Source organism: Sinocyclocheilus anshuiensis, unplaced genomic scaffold (assembly GCF_001515605.1).
Source record: "Sinocyclocheilus anshuiensis isolate Anshui unplaced genomic scaffold, SAMN03320099.WGS_v1.1 scaffold412, whole genome shotgun sequence".
NCBI lineage: Eukaryota > Metazoa > Chordata > Actinopteri > Cypriniformes > Cyprinidae > Sinocyclocheilus > Sinocyclocheilus anshuiensis.
The window spans coordinates 897,029-917,686 of NW_015558661.1; the positions used below are offsets into that span (position 1 = coordinate 897,029).

The 20,658-nt window shown below is 36.6% G+C and overlaps 3 protein-coding genes across 4 annotated transcripts in view; all 3 read right to left on the reverse strand.

The window, feature by feature from the left end:
* The window catches only part of nim1kb (NIM1 serine/threonine protein kinase), a 3,040-nt gene extending 2,563 nt beyond the window's left edge, over positions 1-477 (reverse strand). Inside the window, exon 1 of the mRNA XM_016477291.1 lies at positions 449-477. The gene's annotated coding sequence lies outside the window, so the exon portion shown is untranslated. The remainder of the gene's footprint in view (positions 1-448) is intronic.
* A 1,501-nt stretch (positions 478-1,978) lies between these two features.
* Positions 1,979-5,103, reverse strand: LOC107681124 (coiled-coil domain-containing protein 152-like). The gene is made up of 8 exons (XM_016477289.1): positions 4,864-5,103; positions 4,633-4,738; positions 4,305-4,373; positions 4,145-4,209; positions 3,944-4,046; positions 2,633-2,760; positions 2,372-2,467; positions 1,979-2,258 (listed from the first exon to the last, which is right to left on the reverse strand). The coding sequence occupies exons 1-8, from the start codon at positions 4,927-4,929 to the stop codon at positions 2,133-2,135; spliced, it is 759 nt and encodes a 252-aa protein (XP_016332775.1). The 5' UTR covers positions 4,930-5,103; the 3' UTR covers positions 1,979-2,132.
* A 2,275-nt stretch (positions 5,104-7,378) lies between these two features.
* Positions 7,379-19,175, reverse strand: LOC107681155 (growth hormone receptor-like). Of its 2 annotated transcripts, none has more exons than XM_016477348.1 (9): positions 18,803-19,175; positions 15,662-15,747; positions 14,037-14,172; positions 12,982-13,148; positions 12,514-12,698; positions 11,553-11,694; positions 11,370-11,460; positions 8,864-8,933; positions 7,379-8,776 (listed from the first exon to the last, which is right to left on the reverse strand). In XM_016477348.1, the coding sequence occupies exons 2-9, from the start codon at positions 15,735-15,737 to the stop codon at positions 7,934-7,936; spliced, it is 1,710 nt and encodes a 569-aa protein (XP_016332834.1). In that variant the 5' UTR covers positions 15,738-15,747; positions 18,803-19,175; the 3' UTR covers positions 7,379-7,933. The 2 variants fall into 2 exon arrangements, with proteins under 2 accessions (XP_016332834.1, XP_016332833.1); XM_016477347.1 differs by having other exon boundaries at positions 14,037-14,175.
* Between the last annotated feature and the right edge of the window lie 1,483 nt (positions 19,176-20,658).

A 20,658-nucleotide genomic window follows, 5' to 3' on the forward strand; every position in this document is an offset into this window, starting at 1 on the left:
ATTATATTATATTATATGGATAGTATAATTCTCACACAAGAATGAAAATTCTGTCATCAGCATCAATTTTGATGGAAGTGGCTACTGGCATTTGTGTTTAACAGAAGAAGGAAACTCAAACAAGGTTGGAACAACTTGACGGTGAGTAAATGATGACAGAAATTAAATTTTTGGGTCAACTAACCATTTAAAATCGTACTAAGCAACATAGCTGTAAATGAATTAATTATGTAACAATCAGAATGAACATTATTAGCTGGCATGAACATATAATCACATCCCATACAAACACTAATCCCATAAATAAACAGTTTTACTTACACTTATTAATTATTCAAATTGTGTGTTGTACTGTTTATTGTAAAAGTGAACAAGCATGCCAATTGAACTTTTACTCTAAATCTATACATGACATTAGCATATGTTTTATTAAATTAAATGATCTTACCGCTGTGCTCAATTGTAGTAGACCAATGCATGGCTGCTTTTCTTTTTTATAGGATTAGAAGTCAACGAATATGTCCACATGTTGATATTTTTTAAGTTTTATGTTCTAAAGAATGAACCATAATATTTAGCTTCTTTTACAAATTAAAAAAGAGTTACATTAGGTTCTTGTTAAGGTCACATATGACTGGCATTCATTTTATCTGTCCTGTTCTGTAACTGCATGAATAAAAAGCATTGATGTAGTTTCTCCTGGATAGTCTTCCTGTCTCCAGGGAAGTCTTCAGCTCTCTCCATCCATGATTCTGTCAGAGTGAAAGAGAACATGCTAGTATCATGTTTCCTAATCTGCCATCTTTATTTAGATTTACCTTAATCCTCCCTGCTGTCCTAGACGATGCCTGTGATGAACAAAAGCCAAGAACTGCAATCAAAGGAGGGTGAATAAACAGCAAACATGTGCACCACTGATTCTTTTGAAACACTCGTGGGAGATATTGTCATGTTTGATCTGGTGGGATACAATCACACAGGAGGTCAGAAGAAAACCTTGTAGACATGATCGTCAGTGATCTTAATGAGGCTGATCTCTGACTGTACAACGTAGGATCAGACGTTATGTAACAGCTTTACTAATGAGATTACTGCAGGACCTCCTTGACACATAAAGGGGTTTGGCTGATATGATTATTACTCGTCTGTCAACATCTCAATGTGAATGATGAGGCTTTACATTCTTCCATGTGCCAGATGCTGTTTTATCAGTGTATAATATCTGCTTCTATTCTCGTCCAAATTAGTTCAAAATACAACATAATGTTCAGTGTTGTTATCGTTAACTAAAACTATTAAAAGCATTTTTGTTAATTGAAATAAATCTGATAAAAAGTACAGTTGCCAAATTTTCATTTTTTTAAATCTAACAAGTATTAAAATAATCTAAAACTGAACTAAAGCTGGGAAAAAAATCAAAAATTAAAAAACAAAACAAAAGCACACATAACAAAATTACACAAATTAAATGAAAAGGAAAACTGAAAAAATAAAAGCTTATTTAAAATATTGATAAAAACTATATTTTACTAAATTATATATTACTAAAATAGCACTGATAATGTTGCATGCAATAATGTCTGCATGGAATAAATTATTTTAAATACATTGTTGTAACTGTTAAGCTGCTGAGTGATTTAAACTGTACTTTAACAGTAATTAATTTCAGTAGTCCAATTCTCTGAATGAACCAGCATTTTCCTAGTATTTGATGTCATGAGAGTGTATTGTGAGCATGTGCATGTGTGTGTTACTGAAGAAGGCACCGAATTACCAGCCGTCTCTGATGAGATTACAAGCTTTATCTGGAAAATGGCGGTTGTGTTTACAGGTGTCCCGAACCAATGCAAAAACACTCGAGCCGTAATCTCCTGGAAGTCCATGTCACCTGTTATATCCTTCCCTTCTGAATGACCTCTCATATAGCAATGTCTTCACAGTTATATGTTCATAAATGTTTATTTATTATAGTGGAAAGGCAATAAACATGTATATTGAAATTAAGAACACAACAGAACGTAACTGAAAAATATTTAGAACATATTCTGAGGGAAATGTGTTTTAAAATAAATACAACTGTCAAAGAGTTGGATGAAGGCCCTCACGTATCAACGGTCAGATCAAAACAAGTCTCAGTTTTTCCTCCTCTTCAGACGAGAGTCCATCAATCCCTGAAGACTCTGCTGTTCCAGCTCTCTCACCCTCTGACGCAGAACCTCAATCTCTTTGTTTTTCTCCTCCTGAATGAACTGGAGCTTCTGGAGACACAAACAGAATGATTCAATATAGAGAAAGAAATAAAGGTGTGATCAGAAACCTTGCTTTCCTCAATGCCATGAGGTGTTTTGATGAATGCTGCTGTATGACGCACTCTTTTAAAGATATTCTGTGGATGAGGAGCAGATGCTTGTGTCTGCGGCTGACTCTTTGTGGACATGCTCTGGGCCCTTGCAAGCTTAGCACCAAACTGCAAAGGAAAAAGTAATTTTACAGCCTTAAACTGTGCAAAACAAATATAAAATGAACAGTATTAAGAAAAATACTAAATGTTTTTACCTAACATTTAGTGTATTGAAAGTTATTACATTTCAATTTATTTACAAAACAACTAGGTTAACAAATTAAATTCTACCTCCATTTGAAGTTTAATGATTTGGCTTTGCATTTCTTTCTCCTTCTCTCTCGTCTGCCTTCTCATCTCCTCCAAAGCACATTCATTTCTCTCATGAGCCACTTTCAGTTCAGTATCTTTAGCATCCACTTTGAAAACAAAATGGAAATGTTTTCTTTTTAAATGTGTAATACTGCAAAATGTTTAACAGCATGAGATGGCTGTCTCATCTGTTTTATTCCTGTTGATAAGGGTGGTAAAAAGTGTTGTGATTTTCCCTCACGTTTCCTTTCTGTTTCTTTATCCCAGTCTTCTAACTCCCTCTGGTGTTGATCTTGTAGAGCTTTCATCTCAGCTGCCATCCTCTGAAGCCAAGTATTGCTTTCCTAGAACCACACGGGCAGAATCGAGCACAGACACTCAAAACTCCCTACATTTTATGCTTATGCCATCAGTACTATATTTGAATACATTCCAATTCTACCTTTAATTGATCTTCGTTTTCTTTCTTCATCTGAAGAGCTGCATTTTTCAGCCTTTCATTTTCAGCTAGATAGAGTTGTGATTATTTGTGAATATTTGTTTTTTTTGGATAGGGAATTAAATTATATTAAGTGAATAGTTCGGGTTAATAATTGCTCTACCTCTGAGGTCGCACTGTTGATGTAAGGTTTGTTGTAGACCTTTGACAGTTTCCAAAAGCCCATCTCTCTCTGTGAAGAAAATAAAGCCATGTCGAAGAAACAGCATTATTATACTGTATACTGCAACAATCAACGAATAACTTTTCTTAACTTTCTCAGTACAAAATACTTTCAAGTATGGGAATAGAAATATAAAACCTAAACACAAAATTTGTAAAGCTTCAACATTTCTGTAATAACACCGCTAGATGGCAGCCGAGATTAGTCTGGCCCACTTCTGTGGTAAATGCCTTGTTTGTTTTACGGTTTTACCTCATAATTGTCTTACCTTCAATTAACTGTTTCTCCTTGTTCTGTGCGATTTTTAGAAGTCTGCTAGTCTCGTCCAGCTGTATTTCAAGAGTATTATTTTCCCCTTTCATCTCCGTAATTTTCTTAATCATACAAAACAGTAATTTACCTCAGAATATTAGCGAACTCACGGAGCTTTTGTAAAAACACTACTACGTTCTTCACATGGCTTATTTTAATATCTTAAATATACATTTAAAGACCTTACATGCTCCAATTGAAATGTTTTCTTTTTAAATGTGTAATACTGCAAAATGTTTAACAGCATGAGATGGCTGTCTCATCTGTTTTATTCCTGTTGATAAGGGTGGTAAAAAGTGTTGTGATTTTCCCTCACGTTTCCTTTCTGTTTCTTTATCCCAGTCTTCTAACTCCCTCTGGTGTTGATCTTGTAGAGCTTTCATCTCAGCTGCCATCCTCTGAAGCCAAGTATTGCTTTCCTAGAACCACACGGGCAGAATCGAGCACAGACACTCAAAACTCCCTACATTTTATGCTTATGCCATCAGTACTATATTTGAATACATTCCAATTCTACCTTTAATTGATCTTCGTTTTCTTTCTTCATCTGAAGAGCTGCATTTTTCAGCCTTTCATTTTCAACTAGATAGAGTTGTGATTATTTGTGAATATTTGTTTTTTTTGGATAGGGAATTAAATTATATTAAGTGAATAGTTCGGGTTAATAATTGCTCTACCTCTGAGGTCGCACTGTTGATGTAAGGTTTGTTGTAGACCTTTGACAGTTTCCAAAAGCCCATCTCTCTCTGTGAAGAAAATAAAGCCATGTCGAAGAAACAGCATTATTATACTGTATACTGCAACAATCAACGAATAACTTTTCTTAACTTTCTCAGTACAAAATACTTTCAAGTATGGGAATAGAAATATAAAACCTAAACACAAAATTTGTAAAGCTTCAACATTTCTGTAATAACACCGCTAGATGGCAGCCGAGATTAGTCTGGCCCACTTCTGTGGTAAATGCCTTGTTTGTTTTACGGTTTTACCTCATAATTGTCTTACCTTCAATTAACTGTTTCTCCTTGTTCTGTGCGATTTTTAGAAGTCTGCTAGTCTCGTCCAGCTGTATTTCAAGAGTATTATTTTCCCCTTTCATCTCCGTAATTTTCTTAATCATACAAAACAGTAATTTACCTCAGAATATTAGCGAACTCACGGAGCTTTTGTAAAAACACTACTACGTTCTTCACATGGCTTATTTTAATATCTTAAATATACATTTAAAGACCTTACATGCTCCAATTGGATGAAATCTTTGACGAGTTTAGTCAAGTCGACGGCAGTGAGCTTTTTCATCATGACTAGTAACAAATGATAAATATCTGACGCTTCCTCGCTTTTAAGATAAATATAGTAAACAATGTATGTAAACAATTTTTTCAATATATATTCACGGTATGCTTGTTTCCAAGATTAACAACTGGAAAGGAGCACATGGGAAACCAGATAGTTGGAAAATCCTTGCAGTTCATTTCTTCGAAATATCAATCACGTGATCCCTGGAGGCATTATAACGGGAGTGGTAGGTGTCAGAGTGCAAAACCAGTATTTCTGAGTTCATTGCAGCCATTTATTTAGAGATACCTCGTATGTACTGTACACATTATAGTCACATTATAGCTTAAAAGCATTCATCTTGCACTGATAAACAATACTGAACCAAGGCTAAAACATAGCAATGAGTAGACAACCCTGCTGACAAAAAAAAAAAAAAAAAAACTTGCTGTTCTTTTTGGTTTTAGCTTTCTGGTTTTAGATGGTTTTACAGCCTGGCATAGCCAGTGTTTAACAGGAATCCTGTCTGTCTAGAAAGTGGCCCAAAACCACTTAAAGACCAATGTGAGAGTCCAGTAAACCAGTTTAGGCTGGTTTAAGGTGTGTGTGTGTGTGTGTGTGTGTGTGTGTGTGTGTGTCCCACCCAGCACCAGACGTCATTTGGACGTCGTTTTTTGGGCTAAATCAAGTCGGCCCGTCATGGACTTCTTTTAGCCCAAAAAGCGACGTTGAAAATTGGTCTTCGTTTGGTCCGTCGGATTTGGTCCAAATTTAGCCCAAAAAGCGACGTTGAAAATTGGTCTTCGTTTGGTCCGTCGGATTTGGTCCAAATTTAGCCCAAAAAGCGACGTTGAAAATTGGTCTTCGTTTGGTCCGTCGGATTTGGTCCAAATTTAGCCCAAAAAGCGACGTTGAAAATTGGTCTTCGTTTGGTCCGTCGGATTTGGTCCAAATTTAGCCCAAAAAGCGACGTTGAAAATTGGTCTTCGTTTGGTCCGTCGGATTTGGTCCAAATTTAGCCCAAAAAGCGACGTTGAAAATTGGTCTTCGTTTGGTCCGTCGGATTTGGTCCAAATTTAGCCCAAAAAGCGACGTTGAAAATTGGTTTTTTTTTGGTCCATCTGATTTGGTCCAAATTTAGTTCACAATAGATGTTGAAAACAGCTTTGTTTGGTCCGTCTAATTTAGTACAAATTTAGCAGTAGCACGTTTATTTCGGACCACATAGCCCTAATATAGCCATGAACATAAATGTAGCAAGTGAAGAAATAGATTAGACATTTGACATATCTGAAGCACTGTTGAATATATTGAAATATATTTTAAAAATACATAAAGCATAAATATTAAAAATTGTTCCTCATGATAAATGTTTAATGTGTACGAATATTCATGCGTTTAAAAAAAAATCAATGTTATTTCTACACCACGTTTACCATTTCTATTATATTTACATAAATTCTGCGTGACTTCTACGTGCTTTAATGGGCGCGCGCGCTGACCTGGAGCAGAGGAAGTAACCATGGAAACGGGGCGGCAGCTCAACTCTCAGCAGCAACTCCCGTCTCTCACTGTTGTTTTCACTAATTTCAGGTAAGTTTAGTCTCTAAAATTACACAAATACTACATACAAGCGTTCCTGACACTTTCTTTCATGTAAATGACACGCTTCCGTTGAATATTTACTTTATAGAAATGGTTTAGTGTCTTCGGAAAAAGTCCGTTAGCATCTCAACCGTAAGGCTAACTATAAGGTTAAATATAGATATACAGAAAAGATGGATTCATTTGATAAAAAGTTACAGTAAAGAATTGTTAAAAAAAAAATTCAAATAAATACTGCTGTTTTGCAAGTTCTATTCTAAGAATACTGAAAAATATCATGGTTTACACAAAAATATTGGGCAGCACAACTGAAATGTTTCTTGAGCAGCAAATCAGTATATTAGAATGATTTCTGAAGATCATGTGACACTGACGACTGGAGTAATGATGCTGAAAATACAGTTCACATGAATAAATTACATTTTGCAATGCATTCACATAGAAAATAATTATTTTTGTAGTTATATTTCACAATATTACTGTTTTTATGGTATGTTTGAAAATGTAGGCTTAAGCGTTTTTTTACGTGAAAGATGTATTTAATGTGTCAATAAATGTTTTGGTACTCTTGTGAATTGTCTTATTTTGACAGTAATTAGGCCTGAAAATACGTCTTTTCACCTTTAACTTTTCAACCAAATTTAGACGTAATTTGGACGTCTTTTTATAGACGTCTTTTCGACGACCTGAAAAAGACGTCTTTTCACCTTTCACTTTTTCAACCAAATTTTAACGTTGTTTAGACGTCTGGCATTTACGTCTTTTCAACGAGTTTTTGCTGGGTGGGGTGTGTGTGTGTTTCTTTTGCAGCTAAGAAAGCTTGTTATGAAAACAGAATTAACCATATTTACAACATTGAGGCACAAAAGCCTGTCCAGTCTTTTATGGAAGAAAAAAAAGACACTGAGGAAAAAAGCCTGTAACAGTTCACATAAACCCCTTTGATTTAAATGTGTACTTTTTTTTTTTTTAACACTGAAGTTGAAATATATTCTAAAGTAGGCACTTTACAGTTTACACAGACGTGTAGTTGGTAGTTAGTGCACTGAAAACAATACAAACGCACAAAATATGGAGCGGCAATTCAGCAATAAAGCTGTTATATAACATTTGAGAGCATAAAATATCAGTTGTTATCTTTTTATGACAGTAACCAGCCAGCTAATATACTTCTGCTCCATATCTGCTCAAACTAACCCCTGAAGCTGTTAACCCTCCAACTTAGGAGAATATAGAAAAGACTCCAGGCCTAATACAGCCATTTATTAGCTTGCCAATAGATTTGTTTCATGACATCTACCACTGGAGAACGCTTGAGAACTGGCTTCGTTTCAAAATTCCCTTCTCATGGATCACACATCTTGTTTGATGTTGGCTAACCATGTCAGATATCTCACGAAGAGCACGCGTACTCCACTTTTAGTTAAGGTGTAATGTTGTCGAGTAGGTCAGGAGTCAAGTACCCTTCAGGAGTGGGCAAAGTCTTCACTGCTGCCTTCTCTGGGGCGGTTGGTGTATTTGGTTTCAGGAGGAGACTGTTTTTCCAGTCCACGCCATCTACCATGGTGTACTCTGGACTGGTAGGCTTTGCAAGGATGGGAAATGCTGTGGACTGAGTGGATGCAACAGTCTCAGTGCTAAGTTTTTGAAGGTCTCTGAATGCACCGTGTTGTTCTTGACTCTGTAATTGGTCTGTCGGTGGGTTTGGTTTATTGTGGTGGGTGCTGATTGTGCTGGCAACAAACTCGGAGGTGTAGCCTCTTTCATCAGGGATCACCACCAACTGTTGGATTTCTTTCACTTTATTGTGGTTTTTATCCTTCAGAGCCATCGTTTCTTTCTCTTCAGGAGAAAGTACAACTCCACCATGATGAGTGACGTCACTGACCTGTGAGTAAAGACTGTTTGACCAGGTAGTGTCTTGTGGAGAGAAGGCTGCCGGTTGCTGTGGCCCAGACTGTGCGCGTAACAATGTGTGGAAACCATCGTGGTTGCTTGTTGAAGGATGATGTAGATCCGTTTGATCGTGATCAGACAGATCCGGATCACAGCAGCTAGCCCGACCCGAGTCATCATCCCTGAAACTACTGGACATTTGAGGAGAGTCAGAGATCGGAGAATCGGCAATAAGAAGCTCCTCCTGGCTCTCGTGCGGTTCGTCGATGTCCACCTCTATGAACTCTACCCATGGATCGTTGCTGTACAGTTCTGGCCGCAAGCCGGGGTGAGTGCCTAAGATTGACGTGAATTCAGTCAGCTGACCTTTCTGTAAAGAAACAACCCAAATATAAAAGCTTTAATTTGTAGAAAATACCCTCAAAGTTCTACAAAAAAAGGATGTGAAGTCAAATACCTGTAAAAGTACAGGGTCAATTCCTTTGATTTTTGGTCCAGGGATTGGCGGCAGGAAAATCACCATTAACCTACAACAGGCCACAGTGAAGTTAAAGCTTTATTCTTAATAACTGTGTGATAAGTATATACAGGTGCATCTAAAAAAAATTAAAATATCGTGAAAAATTTCTTTTTTTTTGTAACTTATTTCAAAAAGTGAAACTTTAATATATTCTAGATTCATTACATGTAAAGTAAAACATTTCAAACGTTTTTTTGTTTTAATTTTGATGATTAGAGCTTACAGCTCATGAAAGTCAAAAATTCAGTATCTCAAAATATTAGAATATTTCCTAAGATCAATCAAAAAAAGGATTTGCAAAACAAAAAAGTTCTTTAAAGTATGTTAATTTATGCACTCAGTACTTGGTCAGGGCTCCTTTAGCACAAATGACAGCATCAGTGAGGTGTGGCATGGAAGCGATCAGCCTGTGGCACTGCTGAGGCACTGTTCAGCCTTCAGCTCATCTGTATTGTTGGATCGACTGTTTCTCATCTTCCTTTTGAAAATATCCCATAGATTCCATATGGGGTTCAGGTCAGGCATGTTGGCTGGCCAATCAAGCAAAGTAATATCATGGTCAGCAAAGCACTTGGAAGTGGTTTTGGCTCTGTGGGCAGGTGCTAAAGTCCTGCTGGAAAAGGAAATCAGCATCTCCATAAAGCTTGTCAGCAGATGGAAGCATAAAGTGCTCAAATCTCCTGGTAGACGGCTGCATTGACTTTAGACTTGATAAAACACAATAGACCAACACCAGCAGACGTCACAGCACCCCAAATCATCCCTGACTTCGGAAACTTCACACTGGACTTCAAGCAGCTTGGATTCGGAGCCTCTCCAGTCTGCCTCCAGACTCCAGACTCCAGACCTTGATTTCCAAATGAAATGCAAAATTGACTTTTATCTGAAAAAAGGACTCCAGTTCTTTTTCTCCTTAGCCCAGGTAAGATGCTTCTGACGTATTTTCTGTTTCAGAAGTGGCTTGGTAGCCCTTTTCCTGAAGATGTCTGAAGCTTGGTCAGCAAACCACTTGGAGTCCAGCTGGAAAAGGGAATCAGCATCTCAATAAAGCTTGTCAGCAGATGAAAGCATAAAGTGCTCCAAAATCTCCTGGTAGACGGCTGCATTGACTTTAGACTTGATAAAACACAATAGACCAACACCAGCAGACGTCAACTCTGTGAACAGCCACCTCTTTCAGTAATGACCTTCTGTGACTCACCCTCTTTGTGGAGGGTATCAATGATCATCTTCTGGACCACTGCCAAGTCAGCAGTCTTCCCCATTATTGTGGTTTCAAAGAACAAGAGATATCCAGAATTTATACTGTAGGGATGGTCATTTAATGAAACTCAAATGTAAATATTCTAATATTTTGAGATTTTTGACTTTCATGAGCTTTCAACAAACTTTTGAAATGTTTTACTTTACATTTAATGAATCTAGAATATATGAAAGTTTCACTTTTTGAAATACGTTACAAAAAAATGAATTGCACGAGTTTCACTACGAGTTTCACTATATTCACATTTTTTGATATATATATATATATTAGTGCTGTCAAACGATTAATCGCAATTAATCACATCCAAAATAAAAGTTTATAAAAAAGTTTTGTTAAAAGTTTTTGTTTACATAATAAATGTGTGTGTACTGTGTATATTTATATTTATGTATATAGAAAGACACACATACAGCATATATTTTGAAAATATTTACATGTATTTACATATATATATTTATATTCATATAAATTATATATATAAATATATTTAATATATAAGCGTAACATATTTTTCTTAAATATATACATGGATGTGTTTGTATTTATATGTACATAATAAATATACACAGTATACACATATATTATGTAAACAAAAAAATGAATTGCACGAGTTTCACTACGAGTTTCACTATATTCACATTTTTTGATATATATATATATATTAGTGCTGTCAAACGATTAATCGCAATTAATCACATCCAAAATAAAAGTTTATAAAAAAGTTTTGTTAAAAGTTTTTGTTTACATAATAAATGTGTGTGTACTGTGTATATTTATATTTATGTATATAGAAAGACACACATACAGCATATATTTTGAAAATATTTACATGTATTTACATATATATATTTATATTCATATAAATTATATCATATATAAATATATTTAATATATAAACGTAACATATTTTTCTTAAATATATACATGCATGTAATAAATATACACAGTACACACACATATATTATGTAAACAAAAACTTTTATTTTGGATGCGATTAATCGTTGACAGCACTAATATATATATATATATATATACACATATATGCTGCAATGAGGTACAACATTAAAGGTACAGAGGGAAAGGACGGAGGAAACTAATGAGAGGTCAGGAAATCATGGTATTCATACACAAAGCTGACAGATTTCCTTTACACTGTTAAATAACAAAGCAGGTACTTACTTTTGTTGACGTGAAACTACAACCAGCATCAAAATAATCACAATACCAACGGCAGCAAAGACCAACACAGCTGTAATAGGAATTCTTGATTCTGAAATTGAAACAGAGCAATCAAAACATCATTGAAAAAAATTAAGTTAACTTCCTAACAAAATCTACAGACAGGTAGATCTTAAATCAGACCTTTGTTAGGAATGAGTATAAAGATGGATTCACTAAAGACACCAAAGTTGTAGCCTCTCATTTTTGACCTGACTCTGACTTCGTATTCAATGTTGCTGCGCAGAGCATAGATGTACGCCTGTGTGTCTTTGCCATTATCCAGCTGTAGAGAGACAAACAAGGATAAGGCACATAATAACACTCCAACCTTGAAGATAATGAGCTCCAAGCGTGGTCTAATTACGGCTGCAAAATCCAGGTCATAATCTTTACCATGGTGAATCAAATGTAATGACTCATAAGTGTTCTAAGAAATCACTTTTAATAAAGCTTCAGAGGAACATTTGACTTCAAGTCTGTTTCTCATTAGGAGCTTATTAGAACTCTGCTGGTGTCAGCGCCGATGGCTTCGTGGGCAGCGTGCCGACATGTAGCGCCTTTGTAGCGACATGTAGCGCCTGGGGAAGTCGTGGCCTAATGGTTAGAGAGTCGGACTCGTAACCCAAAGGTTGCAGGTGGGGATATCTCCAGGGGGGAGTGAATGTACAGTGCTCTCTCCCACCTTCAATACCACGACTGAGGTACCCTTGAGCAAGGCACCGAACCCCCAACTGCTCCCCGGGCGCCGCAGCAAAAAAAAGGTTGCCATTGCCCACTGCTCCGGGTGTGTGTTCACGGTGTGTGTGTTCACTGCTGTGTGTGTGCACTTTGGATGGGATAAATGCAGAGCACTAATTCCGAGTATGGGTCACCATACTTGGCCACATGTCACGTCACTTTGCGCTTTGGGCGTCCCGAGTTCGAGTCCCGGCTCGTGGACGTTTCCCGATCCCACCCCTCTCTCTATCCCCCACTTTGCTTCATGTCGACCTACTGTTCTATCTAAATAAAAGGCATAAAACGGCAAAAATAAATCCTTAAAAAAAAAAAGAAAGAAAAGAAATCTGCTGGTGCTGATTGCACAACGTTGCATGAGACTTACTGAGTTCCACTGGTCTGAACCCTTTTCTCTGTACTGTGTCTCGTATACCAGCAAGATCCATCCTGTCTTCACATTCTCTGTAGCAGATGGGGGTGGATCCCAGCTCACAACCACATCATAGATTAAGCCAGGTGAGCCCATGCTCAAAAGAGTCCAGTTCAGTCCTACAGGTGGGTCTGGAAACACTGAGAAAATAATGAACACATGCTTAAAACTATTCTGCACATTAATGCAATGGAAAAAGTTATTTAGTTATCTGAAAGGATGGTGGGAATGCTTAGTATTTTAGACAGTATCATTCTATACAGAACTATTAGCAATATATTTTTAAAATATATATTCTGAAATATTTAAAAATATATGTGAAAATATTTTGAAAATAGTTTTGCTACAAGGGATTTTGTACTTGAAAGCATGCCAAGAAAGAAAAGACAAAGAGTCAGGGTTTGTGTTTACGACATGGCTTACCAATGTCCTCCACGTTGAAGGACATTTCATCATAAACAACGTCAAGAGAGCGTGAACGCAGCTGGACCACATAAGGGAACCATATAATGGTGTTACTGGAATCAAAGTAGCATTCATTTTTCCTTATAGAACTGTAACTTGGACATTCCATCCATTTCTTAGAATCCCTGCAGACATGTGGAAAATAGGTGATCGTTAAGTAGAAGAACAGTCATTTTTCTAACAACTTAACTGCTTCACTGATTGTAGCTTGTATTAATTCTCTTTACTTGCAGGTGCAAAATAATTGTGTTGACAAATAATACTTAAAATCATACATTTTTTATTTATCAGTAGTGCATTTTATTCTATGGTGTTAGGGCTGGACAATAATTCAATATCAATATGTATCGCGATATAATTTTTTTCAATAACGGTGATATGATTTTTAAACACATTTCCGATATTTCGATATACATTACCAGTGTTTCCCATACATTGATTTATTTGTGGCGTTTGACTTCGTTGAATAAACATGAGCACAGCACGTTTTAAAATCAAAACTTGTCGCGGGTGTTTTATATGAATGTATCTCTAAAGGGAAAGGACTGTCTTCAGAAAAGTTTCGATGGGATTTTTATTTAATCTAATAAAGAAGTGTTCATGAGCGGAGCTGATTTGATTACAGCCATTACTGGAGAAACCGCTAGTTCAACCGCTCTTAATATTAATAAGGAGAGTCTGAGATTTATTTGACAGTGATTTCACATTTCTTGTTTGTATGAAGGCTAAATACCAATAAAAGGTGAACATTTATTTATTTGCGCCATTTTTTTCCTAAAATATTATATAGTTTTATAGGAGTAGGTTTCATAGAGTTGGCAAATTAATTTTTCATAAGTTTGTAGGTACAGACATCTGTTGTGGCCGTTCTTGGCCGTTTTTATGAGGCTTTTTTAATAGTGTTTATATCGATATCGGAATTATATTGTATCGACCAAAATTAAGAAATATACCGTGATATAAATTTTGGCCATATCGTCCAGCCCTATATGGTGTTATGTGTTACTAATTACTTTTCTAATATGTAGAAAAGTCTCAGATCCTCGAGCTCCGTGTGGTTCTGGAGGGATCCAGTCTCCCACTGACAACGGAAAGTCATCAGCTCTCGAGAAAAGCAGCCAGTCAGATGAGGCATTGTTGAAGTCTGACCTGCTAGAAAGGTGAAGAAAATACTTAAACCCTTGCTGGAATTGAACATACTTGCTTTAAGGCATGCCTCTAAGAAGTCTAATGGACCAGAATAAAATACCAGGAATGTCATTTAGACTTTATTATAACGTGTCACTGCATCTGCTGACATATGAATGCGGCATCAATAATTACATTTTATATTCTACAGCTTCATATTTTATAAACAATTTATAAATGATAAGGAATTAGGTTGAAATTGTTTTGCTTTTTTAATGTGTTATTCAAGCACAGCTGAGAATGATCAAATGTTTTACAGCTAGAATAATATTCTAGTGTAACAGAAGAACTATTGAGGTTTTATTTATATGCCACAGCACATTCTGTATGGTCTGGTTATTTACACTGCCAGTGTTTTTTCCAGCTAGTTACATCATCATAGCTTATTGTGTAGTTCCTTTTTTTCCCCTTTTTTCCAGGAAATACAGAGGAATGATCATTAAGAGCCATCATACTAGCATGGTTTGTGTCTGTTTGGGGTTACTGATGTGTCAGTATTAGTATTCAGTTACAGAACAAAATTACCTGCTTCATTTGCAAACATAGTCTCATGTCTGTGAGTTTGACCATTTTTTTAAAATTTTAAATGACAAATTACCTTGCAAATTAAATTTTTTTTTCTGTGCAATAAATTGGCCATGTGATGTAGCTTAATATATATGTATTTTTTATTTGTTTATTTTAATAATAATCTGCCTGATAAAGGATAGGAATTAATCAGAGCTGTCATTTCTATGTTCCCATAGAAACTAATGTATAGCTCAAATAGCACCTGTAGAGTTATGTTGTGAACCTAACCATCCATTTCATATAGCAACATGCACTCCCTCCCACTTACTGCATCTGCTTCTTTTATAGAAAACATCATATCTGATTGAATTCATAATGGACAGAGCCGTTCAAAAGACACTACTTACTTCAAAACGAAAGCATTTAGAAATGGTCTTGTGAGGAATGGTGGCGGTTAAAAGCTGAAATAAAACTGTGTAGTGTAGTTCATTAATTCCATCCTAGAGCCAGGAAAAATCTTGGTTCCGGCTCACATTTCAGCCTTCTGATATTTTATTGGTGGGCTTTTGATTGATTCCATAATTGGTTTAACTAGAGTTAGAGTACCCTGCATTTGGAGTTCTGTTATTAAAAATCTGTTTTACTTATGGATTTATTTTATTTCTTATGTAAAATCCAGTCAATCTGCATTATGCAGAGGTCCGTTGGACTCTCTGGGTATTTGCAGAAAGCCAAGGAGCTACCTTTAACCTTCGTGTTTCACAATGGCTCCCCAACTAATAAGAGAGGGTGGGTTCCTAAAGAAAACATCCTGTTTTCTTGTTGTTTAGCTAAACTGTTGTACAAAAGGCTCTTAAAGACATTTCTAACCTCTCAAGCCAGACAAGTCATGTTGGGTTAGTGCAAAACATGACTGTGTATATATAAAAAAACTACAAACCTTGTATTGTAGAAGGCACACTTTGTGTTGCCACAGCACAGGTCAACAAGATACAGATGAAAAGGGTGGTCTCCATGATATAGTCCCTGTGAAAACCAAAATAAGGTCCATTATGAAATTGTTTAACAATCAACGTTGCGAAAAATGGAAGCTAATTTATGAGCTAATAGTCATAAATCCTCATAAGTCTTTACTCTAATTCAGTTCAATCACTGTTAGGCCATTCCCTTTCTATTTGAATAAACAAGTCGAATTATTCATTTGTTTCATTGTAGAAACCATTCAGTCCATGATACTGACAGGATTACGAAATCGCAGTAAACACAGTCCTCTGACATCCATTTTAAGCCAAAGGCTCTAGCCAGTGGTTGTGAAATATATCCTCACTGCAACATGGCTTCTCCCCAATCTGTTTCTGGAAAACATCTTCTCAGAAATCCATCTATTGACTCTGCTGTATTACACTTCAGCTGTATGCGGATCACAACCCTTCTCTATTAGATTTAAATGGCCTTAACACCCAGTGCAGCAGTACAGAGATAACAAACTCACTGAGGGTGAAGGGCTTTGTCCTTGATAAAATGGGTACAACCTGTTCTGCAATGACAAAGCGCATAATTAGGAAGTTGATCATAGAAATGCTGTGTGTTTGATATGGAGCTTCCTGAAAGGAGTCTGAGATTTGAGTCTGTGAACCTTTATTATTTAACGTGACAGTTCAACTATACACCACAATACCACAAGGGACTATCTATCAAAGAAAAAAACAAAACAATGAACCACTGACATTGTAAAGAGTAGTTGTGTAAGTAAAGTACATGTGTATCAATCAAACAACCATCTTTAAAGTATTTCAGCAGTACATGTCAAATAAATGTAGTGGCACTAAACATTCTGTACACTGGGTTTTTTCTCCATTTGTAGCCACGCTTGTGTTCACGGCATTCCAGATCAGTTTTTTGAGTTGTTAGCCTAGAGCGAGGAACAAGCAAGTTATCACATTGTATTTTATTCACACAAATAACGTCATGTTGTCTAATTTTGCCTCCAGCAAGTAGCAGGTTTTTAAAGTTGAACCTTTTTTTTCAGGATTGCTGTCAGTGTTTTTGGGGTGGGTGGATTGGAAATTCTAGAATGGAGCTGAAGCTAGTCCGCAAGGGAGTGGAACGTTGCATTCCAAATGTAATAAATCTATCTCCGAAGGGCATTTTGAAGTAAGAACAATCATACTGAAGGGCCATTGCAAATATAATTGCTCAAAGCTGGCATCTTTGTGGCCAGAAGGATTTCGAAGGGTACAAAAGATGGACAACTTGCTCCCATGATTCTTTGCGTAGGTTTAATTGTGTGATGATAGCGCCTCCTTAATTGGAAAGTTGATGCAGATGTGTGTTCCAAGGAACAGTTTTTTGGTCCCCTACACCCTTTGAATCCCTAACTTTGGAGGGTAAACCCTTCGAAGAGATTAGGGCATAGGTATGAGCCCTTCAAAATGGAGCAGTGGAAATCTCTGTCCTTCCGCTCCACTCACGGATTCCAGTCCGGCTTTTAGTTTATGTGTTGCTTGGTGACTCTGAAAGCTTGAAAGGTTGGCTTCTTTTGGAACAATTTTCCCGGAGAAGAAATATACAAACTAAATGGGCAGAATGTGTCTGAAAACTATACTCGATAAGAATTACTTTTATAATAGAACTGTTTAAAAGCAATATCACACAATCATGCCGAAGACAGAACTGAAGCCATTTAGTTTAACTCCTGCAATATTTAAAGGGGTCATATGATGTTGCTAAAAATAACATTATTTTGTGTATTTGGTGTAATGAAATGTGTTTATGCGGTTTAAGGTTAAAAAAACACATTATTTTCCACATACTGTACATTATTGTTTCTCCTCTATGCCCCGCCTTTCTGAAACGCATCGATTTTTACAAAGCTCATCGGTCTGAAAAGCGAGGTGTGCTGTGATTGGCCAGCTATCCAGTGCGTTGTGATTGGCCGAATACCTCAAGCGTGTGACGGAAATGTTACGCCCCTTACAATATTGTGATGCCGTGTCCCGGAGCAATGAGACAAAGCCAATAAAACCCATTATAAACGAGGCATTTGTTGCATCCAGTGGGGACATAATTACGGATTATAATTACTTATACTGTCTTTTTACGCATTGCGTTGCATCGCGCCGCGTAAACATAAAACCATGTCTGCATTTGCATTTGTGATCGGACTCGTGTTTTGAATCATCAGTGGCAAATCCTTTAAATGAAAACGTACTTGCAGACTGTGAGTCAGAACAGCCGGCATTGTAGTCTACTCTACCAGGATCAGGAAACAGTCCTCCATAAAATGCGCTGCACACTCTGTATATTTGGGTTGAACTGTTCTGGAACAGTGTTGTAAATACAACTTAACCACTGATTTCTAGTCTTGTCCTCTTTTGGAAGGCCAAACAAAGTATTTTCGCTTTCGCAACGAAACACATAGCGTCTTCACAACATGGCGGCGGCGGTGGCAGCTACAATAAAGTTATGGCTTCTTTCTTTGCATGAACATTTGGGCGGTGTTATGCAAATCTTCCCACATCGTGACGTAGACATGTGGGGGCGTGTTTGAACCAGGCGTTTTAGGAGGGCGTGGACGAGTCTTAACTTTTATAAAGAATATCTCTTTGGGTTTGAGACTTTAGTCTTTGCAACTTTAGGGATCTTTTCTATTCACGAACAGCTTGTAACACTCCAAAGAGAAAGGAAAACTTGAAATCGCATCATATGACCCCTTTAACTAAAAACATTTTGAATATAGCCTAATCCTCCACATCTGGCCACGATATGTGGTGAAAACTTTTCAACTGTCAGGTAAACCTAATCCTAGTTACAACTGTTGCACAATCCTAATCCTTAAATTGCACGCATAAACATCATGATAAACGTAAACAAATAAGTGTTCCAAACGGAAATACAGAACATGCATTAAAAATGCATGCATTATTTTTTTAAAGTTTACATGATACATCTGTATTATATGTATTTAGTTTTGCCTTTAAAAAATAAAATTCATAATGTTACTCTTCCACAACAGCAACCGCTGCTTAAATCGAAAAGATACAGAATAAATCCCACGTTTGTCTCACTACACTTAACTCACCTTTTCCAAGAGTGCGGTGCGATTCAGATTTGTAGATCCTTAACTTCTATGAAAGTATTCCTCAGGGAAGCTTGGCTTCTTGGTATTATAGTAGCACACCTTGGTTAAATTTATATCTTCTATCAACGGTTTAGAAAAAGCATAATAAATGAGCCCACTTTTCTCTTCTACAGCTTTGCTTAAAACGTGTCCTGTGGTTGTGACAGGACCTCAGTTTACCCACACTGGATATCTGGCTCCAGCATTCCGTACTAGTTTTTTTTTCTAGGGCACATTCGAAGAAAGGCGCCACTTTTCTATGAAGCACCCTGCGTAGGGAGCTTAAAAGTAAACCTTATAAAGCAAGACACTCTTAATCGGTTTACTGCGTGTAGAGTTTCGCATGCGAAAAAATAAATGTACGTGGGACTCCGCCCTAACAAGCGTCATAGTGTTTTCCCACAACTAGCCTTTAGGAAAAATGGCACGCACGTTATTTTTCTACACCACCGTTCGCCTGTGTGCTAATCTAATCGCGCGCTGTTATAAGAATATAGCGGAATATATATATATATAAAAAAAAAAAAGAGAGAGATTAATTTCTTCTAAAGACATTAGAAGATATTCTTCTGTAGATATAAACTACAGATATAGAAAGTCATTTTCAGAGCTGTGTAATTGGGTTTTCACAAAGCCATGGAATTCATTCTCATTTTTTAATAGCTATTGGCAGGTTTTGTGGTGCTTTGCACTCCACATATAGGCGCTTACATTTATGATAAACAATGCAGAGCTGAATTGGTACATGTGACTGGAGTAGGGCACGTGTTTTAGGGGTCTTGCAGCAGTAGGCTGCAAAACTACCATTAAGATTCAACAAGAACAACTGTGTAGTAGAAAAGTTTGTGGGGCAAAGTGGAGAATTCAAAAGTTGGGCTTTTGTTAGTTGTTACACTTTTTACTACAGTGAAAAGTCATTTTGACTACAAAAACGCTATTGAACATTAGTAGTGAATGGCCATGAAAATCAAGATTTTATTTTTTATTTAAAGTTATCACAGGTCTGTCACAGGCTAACGTTTAAACACTAAAATAATTACGAAACATAAAAAGAAAAAAAATGGGAAGGTTATATACAGAAATTGTATTTTTAAAAAGCTGCATCACATAAAACACATGCCTAACCTGAAATTAATGAAATTAAATTTATCATTATGAAAAACTTAGTTGATGTGTTCGCCTGTTTATCCAGCAGCTAATACAAAAATCATGACATTGGAATTTTAGTGTGGTAAGGCTCATGTTCATGTATTTCATGTATTTGAGAAGCTAAGATAACATTTAAAAGGTGTTATAAATATTAAACTTATCTCTGAGTTTAACCAAAACGTACAAACCCATTTTTTATGTCTGTTGTTGTATGTTTGGGTTCCTGGAGACATTCAAGCTTACTATTAATTATAAATCTCAAAACAGGGTCATTTCCAGAATCATAATTGTATACATTTAGAGGAACGTTTCATGATCCACTCTTAAACTCTCATAAATCTCAGGATGACAGACACACAGCATATCTTAGGTCATTAACTCAACCATGTGTCTGTGGTGTCCAGTGTCCGTTTCACTCCGATTGTTATTGTGGTAGTCTGGAAATTTCTCAACAGCTGTCAGACTTCTCAAAATGGAAAGACCTTTAACCCTGGTCTTCTATAGTTTTGCATGACATGTCAAATTTGATTAAGTGTGCTCTTATAACTCTTATAACTTCTTCCCTCTACATAGTGCGACCTCACGTTGGGTACTTACTGACATCATGGACTCTGGGAGGGTTGTTGATTCAGTTGCTGTATTTTGGATGTAGACTTTTAAAGAAGTGG

Excerpts from the sequence above, each read along its gene's own strand:
- LOC107681124 (XM_016477289.1), bottom strand. The coding sequence starts at position 4,929 with ATGATGAAAAAGCTCACTGCCGTCGACTTGACTAAACTCGTCAAAGAT. Across the intron at positions 4,047-4,144 it reads AAAACGAAGATCAATTAAAG|GAAAGCAATACTTGGCTTCA; the intron begins GTAGAATTGGAA and ends GTGTGGTTCTAG. Across the intron at positions 2,761-3,943 it reads TAAAGAAACAGAAAGGAAAC|TGGATGCTAAAGATACTGAA; the intron begins GTGAGGGAAAAT and ends TTGTTTTCAAAG.
- LOC107681155 (XM_016477347.1), bottom strand. The coding sequence starts at position 15,737 with ATGGAGACCACCCTTTTCATCTGTATCTTGTTGACCTGTGCTGTGGCA. Across the intron at positions 12,699-12,981 it reads CTTCAACGTGGAGGACATTG|TGTTTCCAGACCCACCTGTA; the intron begins GTAAGCCATGTC and ends TTATTTTCTCAG. Across the intron at positions 11,461-11,552 it reads TATACTCATTCCTAACAAAG|AATCAAGAATTCCTATTACA; the intron begins GTCTGATTTAAG and ends TTTCAATTTCAG.